The 13,334-nt window shown below is 36.8% G+C and overlaps 1 protein-coding gene across 5 annotated transcripts in view; it reads left to right on the forward strand.

Annotated features, from left to right (window-relative positions):
- DDX50 (DExD-box helicase 50) overlaps window positions 1–13,334 on the forward strand; it is a 29,225-nt gene that overhangs the window by 6,028 nt on the left and 9,863 nt on the right. For all 5 annotated transcript variants that reach the window (XR_013377774.1, XM_077894781.1, XM_077894783.1 and 2 more), the window contains 6 exons: window positions 926–1,001; window positions 1,368–1,546; window positions 3,047–3,164; window positions 3,282–3,467; window positions 3,778–3,923; window positions 6,122–6,271. Coding sequence is in view for 4 of the 5 variants with exons in the window: in XM_077894781.1 (XP_077750907.1) it covers window positions 926–1,001; window positions 1,368–1,546; window positions 3,047–3,164; window positions 3,282–3,467; window positions 3,778–3,923; window positions 6,122–6,271 (855 nt within the window). In the remaining variant the exon portion in view is untranslated. The remainder of the gene's footprint in view (window positions 1–925; window positions 1,002–1,367; window positions 1,547–3,046; window positions 3,165–3,281; window positions 3,468–3,777; window positions 3,924–6,121; window positions 6,272–13,334) is intronic.

The following is a 13,334-nucleotide window of genomic DNA, read 5'->3' on the forward strand; positions in this document are numbered from 1 at the left end:
CTGTTTGAAAACTGCTATTGTGTATGGTTTTGGAACTACTTTCTTTAAACATACCAATAATAAAGTTGACAGGTAGCTATATTGTCTTTGTTCTATATACACAGTGAGTAGTACATAAAGTTTTCAATAGATGTTAATTATGTCATGCTAACCTGTATATACGTGTTAAAGAAATTTTCCAGCTTATAGGAACCTTTCTTTGTTTTGGTGACCTAAAACATGCTTTTTAGAGCCATAGAATGACTTTTTAACATTTATTTTTAGAAATGATTTACTTTCCTCATTGTGTAATTTTTTGAGGCTGATTTATAGGCTTCTGTTAGCCCTTGTAATGAATATTGTCTGTATCTATGAATATGACTTAGATGATCAAATAGCTCTTCTGTAATGTCTCAATCAAATGGAAAATATATTTTGATTTTTATGTAGTAGATATATTTCCAAAGGGAGTTTTATGTGTGAGTTAATCATTTTAAAATGTACTGTGGGAGAGGCGCCTGGGTGGCTCAGTCGGTTAAGTGTCCAACTCTTGATTTTGGCTCATGTCATGATCTCATGAGTTGTGTGATTGAGCCTGGCGTCTGGCTCTGCACTGGGCATGGAGCCTTTCTTAAGATTCTTTCTCCTTCCCTCTCCCTGTTCCCCTCCTCCCCCCACTCCTAAAAAAAAGAAAAAAGAAAAAAAAATAAATGTACTGTGGGAGAGTGTATTGAGTAAACTTGCTATTTAAAGGGATACTTTTGAAATTAAAAGGATTTTCCACTAATTTATTGTGTAAGTTAATCTATACGCTTTTTGCCTACTAACTAAAGTTGATTTGCTAGCTCATTCAGTAAAACAAACAAAAAAAGGTAAATGAATAAGATTCTAAATATCTAGCTGAATATGAACTATATTAGTTAGAACTTTGATTTCATTTTGACAGACCCTAACACGTGAACAGAAAGAAGGAGCCTTCTCCAATTTCCCTATTTCTGAAGAGACAATAAAGCTTCTAAAAGGTACTATGAATTTTAATGGAAATAAAACTGAAAATCTACAACTAGATTTTATAAAAATCTTTGCCTCTTCTGACCAAAAGGAGAATATAGGAAGTATAAGAGAAATAGCTCTTCTTTAATTGCAGTTATTTCTACATCATCCTTTTTGGTACTCTGACCAGTTTTTAACTTTAAATAATTGTATGTATTTGTCAAAGATTTCAGACCAATTTTTTAAATTCCTCTTTGGGGTAGGAATAACTGTAAATATCACTAGGTGGTGTATTTTTAGGCTGACATTGAGGAATCTGGATTGTCATTTTCAAATAAAAATATTTTTTCCTAATTTTAGTCTTAAATATATTTCAATGAAATCTCATTTTACAGGTCGAGGGGTATCATATCTCTTTCCTATTCAAGTTAAGACCTTTGGTCCTGTATATGAAGGAAAAGATTTAATTGCTCAAGCACGGACAGGAACAGGGAAGACATTTTCTTTTGCCATCCCCTTGATTGAAAGACTCCAAAGAAATCAAGAGACAATTAAAAAAAGCCGCTCACCAAAGGTAACCATTATAGGGAATAAAAGGTTTAAATAATACTCTAATGAAAAGGGAAAGAAGAGTATACTGATCTAAAATTCAAGTATCCCCAAGATAGAAAAGTAGCTCTGTGGCACAAAGTAAAAATTTAGGTCCGACAGCAAAAATTAGTTGATTTTTAACATAAATCTCAAGTAAAGCTGAATGAAGTGTAGGTATTGCATATGAATGTAATGTATATGGATCCATAGATGTCTTCGATAAGTGTATGTTATGAAGCCAGCATGCCTAATTTTAGGTATATGTATAGTGAGTATATTTAGTGACCTTTCTTCTTTTTTTTTTTCAGTCTTGATCTTTGCTTTTAAACAATGAATTTGCTAAAGAGGTATTCATTTATTTAGTCATTCAGTTAATAATATCATTTGTTTCACTGGTTGACTTTTTACGAAGAGATTAAAGAAATGATTTTGCTAGACCCTATGTTATTGAGGTACTGGAGATCTGTCTTAATTTATAAGTAGTAGAGAACAGAGAGGACCTAGTGAAATACTAGCCTAAAATTTGGTGTTTTCAGAACCTATAGTCACTTTAAGGTCAATAAAGTGAAGAAGAAAAATATCAGTATCAGTATTTGAACAGATATGTGAGTAAAAGTAATTTGTTCTTTGAGACTCCTAAATGGTATTGCACTATGCAAGTAAATTCATATATGAGTGTAGTTAAGACATAATGGTCTTGGAATAGGTTGGCCAACAGGATAAACCTTTTTTATTTTTAATTTTTTTTAGGAAAAACCTTTTTTTAGAGAGTTTTGATTCTTAGGTGAAATTAGGAAAGACTGCAAGTAATAGAAAATAGGACACATTTCTAATACTGCCTTAAAAAGCTTTTATGCTAGAAGGACATTATTGGAGATTCCAGCTCCACTACTTCTAGCTGTTTGATCTTGGGCAAAACTCTTAACTTCTTTAATAATTAGGTTCCTCATCTGTAAAATTAGGATAATGTCACCTCACAGAGTTTTTGTGAGGATTGAATTATATAATTCTCATAAAGCACTAGTTCTGTGCCAGGCACTGTTTGAAGTATAAGGAATACAGTAACTTAAATTAATATAAATCCCTGCTTTCATGGAACTAATATTTTAGTGGGTAAGACAGACAATAAATGGATAAGTAAAATAGAAATATTTTATATGACATAAATGCTAAAGAGAAGTAATTAAAGGAATAGTGTGATGCATATGAAAGGAGGGTTAAAAACCTCATTGAGAAAGTGAATTTTGAAAAGACACCTGAAGGAAGAGGGGAGGGTATTATAAATATAAGCTATTGTTCTAGTTGTCATTTGTGCTGTCTCTATTTTTTTTAAATTAATTTGTGTGTGTGTACTCTGTCTTTAAATATTATGACTTTAATGTTGAGATTCCTAGTTTTAAATGCACTTAAAAAAAAGCCTTCTCAGTTTGGATTTAAATGTCTTTAGAAAAGTATCTTTTTATTTTTTAAACCTCTTGCTTAGGTTCTTGTTTTGGCTCCTACAAGGGAACTGGCAAACCAAGTAGCCAAAGACTTCAAAGATATCACTAGGAAACTCAGTGTGGCATGTTTTTATGGTGGAACATCCTATCAAAGCCAAAGTGAGTAAATATGTCTCATAGTAGTGCAAAGCTGTATTTGTTACTTAAATCTGAAGAAATGGTGTGAAAATGTATATTTGATTTTTATGTATTACTGATATTTCTCTCCTCTCACAGTTAATCATATTCGAAATGGTATTGACATCTTGGTGGGGACTCCTGGTCGTATCAAAGACCATCTGCAGAGCGGCCGATTAGATCTTTCTAAACTGCGCCATGTTGTGCTTGATGAAGTGGATCAAATGTTAGATTTAGGTTTTGCTGAACAAGTTGAAGATATTATCCATGAATCCTACAAAACTGGTATATCCTAATTCAAAATAAAAACGTTAGCAATTATAGTCAGTGGTTAGATTTACTAACTCATTTTACTGATTTCTTTGCTCATTGTCACTCCTTAAATTCTCACCTTTTTTCTGAGTTCAGTTTTCTTCATATTTTCCCCCAGTTTTGAAAATTGAAGGTTTTAATAATTATAATTAGTTTGTATGTTCAAAATTTACCCCAAATTTTGAAATTTTTATTATTTCTTTGAAGTTTGTGGGGGGATTTTTAAAATCTGACTACATCATGGATATTAAGAAAGCATTTGATTTCTTTTTGTTTATTTGAGATTCTGAAGACAATCCTCAGACTTTACTTTTTTCTGCAACTTGCCCACAGTGGGTATACAAAGTTGCAAAAAAATACATGAAATCCAGATACGAACAGGTTGACCTTGTTGGAAAAATGACTCAAAAGGCTGCAACTACTGTGGAAGTAAGTAGCTTTCCAGCTTGATAGATTGTAGCTTTTAGTTGGTATTTGAAATTTGTTGAAGCTAAATTTAAATTTTGGGTACTAGTTCAGGCTACATCTTTCCTTTCTGCCTTTAGTCAGTAAGATACCTGTGTACTTCTATGGTCTGAGGCTGAGCAGTAGAATAGAATAAGTTGGAGAGGAAAAGTATGTTGACAGACAAGTCCTAACAGGTGATACACAAGCAGCTGTAGAGATAGACTTAAAGTATTGTATAAAGGGACAAAGGAGGCAGTTTATATCAATTTGAAGAGAACAGTGTGGGGGTAATATGTTAAAGCTTAGGTGAAAAAGTTAGATCTCCATCTTATTCCCTATACCAAGAAAATTCTCAAAAGGATTTTTTTTTTTTTTTTTTTTTTTAAGATTTGAGAGAACACATGAGCGCACAGGGTAGGGAAAGAGGCAGCGGAAGAGAGAGTCACAAGCGGACTCTGCATTGAGCACCAAGCTTGACACAGGGCACACAAGCAGGGGGAGAGGCAAAAGGAGAGGGATAAACAGACTCCTAGCTTATCTGGGATAGGGCTGCCTGGCTCTACCTGGCTTGATCTCAGGACCCTGGGATCATGACCTGAGCTGAAAGCAGATGCTTAACTGACTGAGCCATCCAGGTGCCCCTTAGAGATTTTATTTTTTAAGTAATCTCTATCCCCAACATGGGGCTCAAACTCACAACCTCAAAATCAAGAATTGCATGCTCCATCAATTGAACCAGCCCAGCACCCCTCCCCTAACATTTTATCATGAAAATTTTCAAACACTGAAAAGTCAAAAGGGAATACTCATATAGCCACCAGTTAGATCCTACTGTTAATATTTTACTATATTTATCACATATCTACCTATCTTTATATCCATTTTATTTTTTGATTCCTTTCATATTACAGTAATGAGCACAGTTCCTCATAAGTACTTTAGCAGACGTATTGTTAACTAGAGTTCAATATTTACAATTTTTTTTTAAGATCTGAGAGAGAACAAACAATGGGGAGGGGCAGAAGGAGAGAGAGAGAGAGAGAAGCAGACTCCCTGCTGAGCAGAAAACCCAACAAGGGGGCTTGATTCCAGGACCCCGGGATCACTCCATCACCCCTAAAGGAAACTCTGTAACAATGAAGCAGTTAGTTCCTCCCCATTTTCTCATTTCCTAGCCCCTGCATTGCCAATGTTTCTGTCCCTAGGGACTTAACTTGGTATCTTGGATACTTCAAAGAAATGGAATCATACAATATGTGACTTTTTTGTGTTGGGTTTTGAGGGTCATCAAATATAATTTTTAAAGGTAAGATTTACATACAAAAAGCCCAGAATTTTAAGTACATTTGTTTAGTTTTGACAAATTTATACATGTGTATAACCCAAGCCCCTACAAAACAAATATTACCATCATCCCAAAAATTTGCCTCGTGCCCCGTTCAGTCAAGTCCCCCATCCAGGGATAGCCGCTATCCTGATTTTTTTCATTTATTTATTTAAGATTTTATCTGTTTATTCATGAGAGACACAGAGAGAGGCAGAGACATAGGCAGAGGGAGAAGCAGGCTCCATGGAGGGAGCCTGATGTGGGACTCAATCCCGGGACTCCAGGATCAGATCACGCCCTGGGTGGAAGGGAGGCGCTCAACCACTGAGCCACCCAGGCGTCCCTTTCCTTTTATTTTTTTTAAGTGGGCGTAGAGCCTATTTAAAAATGTGGGGCTTAAATTCATAACCCTGTGATTGAGACCTGAGGTAAGGTCAAGAATTGGCCGCTTAACTGATTGAGCCACCCAGGCACTATTGTTCTGATTTTTTTCCTACTATATGTTAGTTTTGCCTATTCTAGAACTTGATATAAATGAAATCCTACTGTGTGTATTCTCTTTCTGTAAGACTTCACTTACCTAACATATGTTTTGAGATTAATCCATATGGTTGCATGTGTAAGTAGTCCTTTTAATTATGGAATAGTATTACATTGTATAAATATACTACAATTTGTTTATCCTTTCACCTATTGATGGCCATTTGTATATTGTTTTTAAATGGAGTTGGGGAGAATTGTCTTATTGTGTGCCAAAAAGACCAATTCTTGAACAGGTAGAAAAAAATATACAAGAGAAATCTTTTTCACTAATTTTAATGAAACAGATACTTGGTATTTTCTTTCCTCAAAGCATTTGGCCATCCAGTGCCATTGGTCTCAGAGGCCAGCAGTTATTGGAGACGTTCTTCAAGTCTACAGTGGGTCTGAAGGGCGGGCTATTATTTTCTGTGAGACCAAAAAGAATGTAACTGAAATGGCCATGAATCCACACATAAAACAGGTAAGTCTTCTCTCACGCTTTCTCTAATTGACATTATAGGGTTGACTCAATGAATAAAAATACTGTCCATTGCGAGCTAGGTTTGATAGTTTTTTTGTTTTGTTTTGTTTGTTTTTGAGAGAGAAGAGAGAGAGGAGAGAACATGGAGTGAGATAGAGAATCCCAAGCAGGCCCTATGCCTGGTGTGGAGCCCAACTTGGGGCTTGATCTCACGACCTGAGATCATGACCTGAGCTGAAATCAAGAGTCAGACTCTGCTTAACCAACTGAGCCACCCAGGTGCCTCAAGATAGTCATTTTTAGAATTGAGTCTAATTGAGAAGGAAGCTGTAGCCAGTCTATCATGATCTTTTAAGTCAGGATAGAAGTCTACCCATTTTTAAAGAAGACTTTTTTACATAATGTTATCTTGAAAATATAAAGGTTGGAACAAAATAAGTTTCTATGGGTAAGAGGAGGTAATATTTTAAAGCTGTGTTATAAAATGAATTACAATTATTTATTGAATGAATGGATCAGAATACTAAGGCCATATCTCTTTTTTCTTTTAACTTTTTATAATAGAAAATTTTAAATATATACAAAAGTTGACAGTGTAATGAGCCCCTGTGTATTCAAACTCCAGTTGCAACAATTACCTTACTTCGTCCATATGCCCACTCACTTCCTGCTCCTGAATTATTCTGATAAAAACCCTAGTTAACATATTACATCCATAAATATTTGGGTATATGTCCCTAAAAGAAAAGAATAGGTTTTTTTTAAACTCAATACCACATTTAAAAATTAACAGCAAGTAATATCTTCAAATGTCAGTGTTCAGATCGTCAGTTGCCTCATGACTGCTTTTTTCTTTTACGGTTTTTGTCTTGAATCTGGATCCAAATAAAATTCATAAATTGTATGATTTCATTAAATCTCTTTAATATGTGGATTCCTTCCTCATCTGTTTTTTTCTCGTAACTTTTTAAAATTGTTTAAGAAACCAAGTTTTCATAGTCTAGAGTATTACTTCCTTGTGGAATCATTTAACATGTTCCTCTGTTTTCTGTATTTCCTGAAAATTCAAGTTCGTTTGTTTATTTAGGGCAAAACTAGGTCATAGATGTATATAATGTGTAGTTCTTGCTCTTTTTTTGATACTAATTAACATCCATTGATAGTAATGCTATCAATCTATGTCAATGTCTGTCCAATCATTTGTGTTGTTGGTGACTTGTTACTCAGTAGATTCCTGAAGAAGGGCTATGGAAATCATACTGCCTGTTGATAATGGCATGTTTGTAAATATATACCCAAAAATCATTGGGCTGGATATTAAAATTCTTGGTTCATATTTTCTTACCTTCAATATCTTAAATATATTTGCCATTGTTTTTTGAGTAAAGCATTTTATAAAAAGTTTAATTCCAGTCTGATTTTGTTTCCTTGTAAGATTTTGCCTTGGGCAGCCCGGGTGGCTCAGCGGTTTAGCTGAAGGCGGCCCAGGGCCTGATCCTGGAGACCCGGGATGGAGTTCTGTGTCAGGCTCCCTTCATGGAGTCTGCTTCTCCCTCTGCCTGTGTCTCTGCCTCTCTCTCTCTCTCTCTCTCTCTCTCTGTATCTCTTATGAATAAATAAATAAATTTTTTTTAAAAGAGATTTTGCCTTTAGGCAAAAGATTATTTAAATTTTTCTTTAAAAATCAGGGGCGCCTGGGTGGCTCAGTTGGTTAAGCATCTGACTCTTGGTTTCTGCTCAGGTTCTATCTTATGTGGTTGTGAGAAAGAGCCCCACATTAGGCTCCGCACTATTTTATTAGAATGTTATTTGGCATGTTCATGGTCATTTTTTGCAGGTGCACTGTAGCTTCAAATATATTCTTTAATATTTCAGCAAAATTATCTTGAATTATAATATCTTGGTATTTGGTTTGATTGCTTTTTTTCTTTTTTTCTTTAGGAACTCTTTGTGCATGTTGATTTCTTTTTCTTCCTCTCTTTGTTACCTTATCTCAAATCCCTTTCATCTCTTTATTTCACTTTCTCAAGATTTCCTATTTTTAAGGCATTAGTTCTTTTTTTTTTTTTTTAAGATTTTATTTATTCATTCATGAGAGAGAGAGAGGCAGAGACACAGGCAGAGGGAGAAGCAGGCTCCATGCAGGGAGCGTGACGTGGGACTCGATCCCGGGTCTCCAGGATCACGCCCTGGGCCGAAGGTGGCGCTAAACCGCTGAGCCACCCAGGGATCCCCTAAAGCATTAGTTCTTAATGTTTGTTCAATCTTGTATTCACTCCGATAAAGTCATCATTTGTGAAAAGTCTTTATTTCTACTTCTTTGTTGAGTCATTTCACCTCATTTTTTTTGTTTTTCTCATTTTGACTTTTCTTGTTTTTTTCATTTATCATTTAAAAATTTCTCTTAGCTTAGGGTGCCTGGGTGACTCAGTCTGTTAAGCGTCTGCCTTCAGCTTGGGTCATGATCCCAGGGTTCTGGGATCAAGCCCTGCATCAGGCTCCCTGCTCAGCGAAGAGCCTGCTTCTCCCTCTTCCTCTGCATCTCCCTGCTTGTGCAGTCTCTCTCTCTGTCTCCCAAAGAAATAAAATCTTAAAAAATTCCTCTTGGCTTATTCAGAAATATAATGCTATACTTTTCATTTGCTTTGTGGGCATGCCTTTCTAGAGTTCTTTCATGATTTATGGGTTTATTATTCTGCCTATTTTTTTCTGTCTCTGATTACTTTTTGTGGGATTCAACTGCGATTTTTTTTAAGTTTTTCAGCTTAATTCCAGTATAGTTTTTTTTTTTTTAATTTATTTATTTATTCATGAGAGACACAGAGAGAGACAGGTAGAGACAAAGGTGGAGGGAGAAGCAGGCTCCCTGCCAGGATCACGCCCTGAGCGGAAGGGAGGCACTCAACCGTTGAGCCACCCAGGCATCCCAATTCCAGTATAGTTAACATGCAGTGTTATATTAGTTCTAGGTATACAGTAAAGTGATTCACCAATTCTATACATTACTTCGTGTGCTCATCATGATGAGTGTACTTTTTAATCCACATCACCTGTTTCACCCCTCTGTCTTCCCCTCTGGTGACCATCTGTTTGTTCTCTCTTAACTATAGGTAAGAGTGTGTTTATTGGTTTATCTTTCTCCCTTTTTTGTTTTTTCCTTTGTTCGTTTGTTTTGTTTCTTAAATTCCATGTATGAGTAAAATCATTTTTGTCCTTCTCTGACTTATTTCATTTAGCATTATGCTCTCTACTCCACCATGTTGCAAATGGCAACAAGATTTCGTTCTTTTCTTTATGGCTAAGTAATACTTTATTGTATATGCATACCATATCTTCTTTATTTATTCATCTGTCAGTGGACACTTGGGCTGCTTCCATGGTTTGGCTGTTGTAAATAGTGCTGCAGTAAACATAAGGATGCATGTATCCCTTTGAATTAGTGTTTTGTATTTTTGAGGTGAATATCCAGTAGTGCAATTACTGGATCATAGGGTAGTTCTATTTTTAACTTTTTGGGGAACCTCTATACTGTTTTCCACAATGGCTGTGCCAGTTTGTGTTCCCACTAATAGTGTAACACAAGGGTTCCATTTTCTGTACATCCTCCCCATACTTGCCGTTTCTTTGTTTTTGATTTTAGCCATTCTGACAGGTGATATCTCATTGTAATGTTGACTTGCATCTCCCTGGTGGTGAGTGACATTAAGCATCTTTTCATGTATCTGTTGAACATCTGTATATATGTTCATGTCTTCTGCCCATTTTTTAATTGGATTTCTGTGTGTGTGTGTTGGAAACTGATCTTTTGTGTTCCTCATTTTTAGGTGAAATTAATCTTTTAAGATTTGATTTTTAAATAATCTCTACACTCAACTTGGGGCTCAAACTCACAACCCTAAGATCAGGAATCACATGCTCTACTGACTAAGCCAGCCAGACACCCCTTGGGTGAGGTTAATCTTTATGAACTTTAAATGGGGAGGCTTGGGTCAGAATAGTTTTCAAGCCTCACAGGTCTAGAGCTACTTCTTCTGTTAGTGTTTGGTGTGTAAATTATATCTCAATAAAGCTGTTTTTAAAAAAAATCTCCTGCTTTGTGAGCTCTGGCTGTCTTTTCCCTCACTTTTCTCTGAATCTTCTGTTCCTTTGCTTCTGTGATCCCTGGCATCCTCAGTTTGGATCCTAGCTCCAGCTCTTTCTCCTCACTGTGAGCCTTTTTGTTCTGGCAAGGAAGCACTGACTTGTTAGTTTTGAAAGTTCATAAGGGTCCAGACTTCTCCAGCTTCCTTCAGACCTTACCTCTCGATCCTCACAGTCACCCTTCCATGTACAAAAACGCTCCTAGTTTCAACTGCTATCCTCAAATTGGCCCATTGTGCTTTTCGAGGAGTATGTGTTCTTAGGAGCAGGAAACACCCCCCGCCCCCCGCCATATATACAGGTCTTGTCCCTACCTGCTCATGTTTTGAAAATCGTGAAAATACTTGTCTTTTTTGTTGTAGATGTCTGTGGATTTTTAAGTTTACTATCCTAATTGCTCTGTTTTTATGTGAGAAGTGGAAGTTCAAAGACTGTGCTGTCAACATCTTTCCCATCATTTTAACTAACTATATAGTTTTAGTTTTGTATACAGTATACATGGATGCTAAATAGTGACAGTGATAGAGGGTAGTTGATTTACCTTTCTACCTTTCTTGTTACTTCTTTATTTTTTAATTTTAGAAAAGATTTTACTTATTTATTTGAGAGAAGAGCATGAGCAGGGAGAGGGGCAGGGGGAGAAGAAGCAGGGTGCCTGACTTGGAGCTCCATCCTGGGACTCTGGGATCATGACCTGAGCCAAAGGCAGATGCTTAACTGAGCAACCCAGGCACCCCTCCTGTCACTGCTTTAGAATACTCAGCAGCAGCAGTGTTGCAGAAGTTATTGTTTTATCTCATAGGGAGAACTTGCCTTGCTGACTTTCTTGTTCAAATTTTAAATCCTGGCATTCCTCACAGATCTAACCTCTGTATTTGTTTCTTCTCACTCAGTGTATTCTTCGTGAGCATAGTGATTAATATCACAGACTTTGGAGTAGAACATATTAGGGTTTAAATCCCAGTTGTATTACTTGCTGTGTAACCTTGAGCAAGTCACTTCATGTTTCTTTGCCCATGTTTCCCTTTTAAAAAGTGATATTAATGGGGCAATTGGTTGGTCAGTTGGTTAAGCATCCAGCTCTTGATTTCAGCTCAGGTCATGATCTCAGGGTGGTGGGATCGAGCCTCTCCTGGGCTCCTTTTTACCTACTAGTTCCTTATTATCTGTCAGGTCTCACCTTCAGTGCTGCCTTCCCCTTAAACAAAGTTTCCCTCTTAAGTATTCCAGTAGCACTCTGCACCTGGTTATAGTACATACCATACTGTAGTGAGAATGCCTGTCAACTTGACTCTTCCAGGGTTGTTTCTTTATGATTGTTCCAGAATCTGGTACATAACAAGTACTTGGTGAATTCACTTATGAATGCATTAGGCTTAGTTACTAAGGTTTGGGTACGGTAAGGGTTAAATCATTGTTATGAACTTTTAAAAAATTAAAAAAAATTTTTTAGAGATTTTATTTATTTTAGAGAGAGCAAGCAGGGAGGAAGGGCAGAATAAGAGGGAGAAAGAGTCTCAAGCAGACTGCGCTGAGCACAGAGCCTGATGTGGGGCTTAACCACAGGACCCTGAGATCATGACCTGAGTGGAAACCAAGAGTCAGCCACTCAGCCAGCTGTGCCACGCAGGCTCCCCTGAACAGAGAAAGAAAGCGAGAGCAGCAGAGAAAGAAGCAGGCTCCATGCAGGGAGCCTGACATGGGACTCAGTCCCGGGTCTCCAGGATCAGGCCCTGGGCTGAAGGCAGCGCTAAACCACTGAGCCACCTGGGCTGCCTGAACATTTGAATTTTTTTTTAAGATTTATGTATGTATTTATTTATGATAGATATATATATATATAGAGAGAAGCAGAGACACAGGAGGAGGGAGAAGCAGGCTCCATGCAGGGAGCCTGACGTGGGACTCGATCCCGGGACCCCAGGATCACACCCTGGGCCAAAGGCAGGCGCCAAATCCCCGAGCCACCCAGGGATCCCCCCAAACTTTTGAATTTTAATAGTGGCTAGAATACCAGAAAATTTGTTTATAACAGGAAAATTATTTTCAGAATAGAAGATAATATATAAATTGTATAAAAATAGGTTCAGCTTTGCTAAATATTACAGAAATGTAAATTAAAACAACATTAGGAAATCATTTTTGCCTCTTTAGCTTCGCAAAGGTTATAATGATTCATAATATATGGAGTATGTAGGGTAAGATGAAACAAAGACTCATAAATGTTGAAGAGTAAATGGGCGCAACCTTTTTTATTAATGTATTTATTTACATAATCTCTGTACTCAACATGGTGCTCGAACTCATGACCCTGAGATTGAGAGTTGCATGCTCTTGCCGCTGAGCCAGCCACTGTGCCCCTTTCCCCAAAACCTCTTCTTACAACACAGTTTTGCAGTCACTGTTAAAATGTTAAATATTCATAATTTTTGACCCAGAAATTCACGTTCTAGATATGTGTCCTACTGAAATACACATATACTGAGGGGTCCAGAGACATAAGTACAATGTTGTTTCTTTTGGTATTGTTCCTAAAGGTGAAAACTTAGATATGACTCAAATGGTCATCAGTAGGATATTGCTGAAATAAATGGTACTACATCCATATGATGAAATCATATAGTTTAAAAAAATGAAGTAGAGTTATATCTATAGATGTGGAAAAATGGCTAAGAAAATTTGTAGAGCAGGCTTCAAAACAGTGCTATTATATGGTATGATCCCATTTTATAAGTAAATACATAAAATTACAGTGTATGCTGTTTCGTGTGGATTGTGTGTGGGTGGGTTTTTTTTATCTGGTTTTTGTTTTTTAATATCTGGAGTAGGGGACACCTGGGTGGCCAGCAGTTGAGTGTCTGCTATTGGCTCAGGGCATGATCCTGGGTCTGGGAATCAAGTCCCGCATTGGGCTCCCTGCGAG

Source organism: Canis aureus, chromosome 4 (assembly GCF_053574225.1).
Source record: "Canis aureus isolate CA01 chromosome 4, VMU_Caureus_v.1.0, whole genome shotgun sequence".
Classification (NCBI taxonomy): Eukaryota; Metazoa; Chordata; class Mammalia; order Carnivora; family Canidae; genus Canis; species Canis aureus.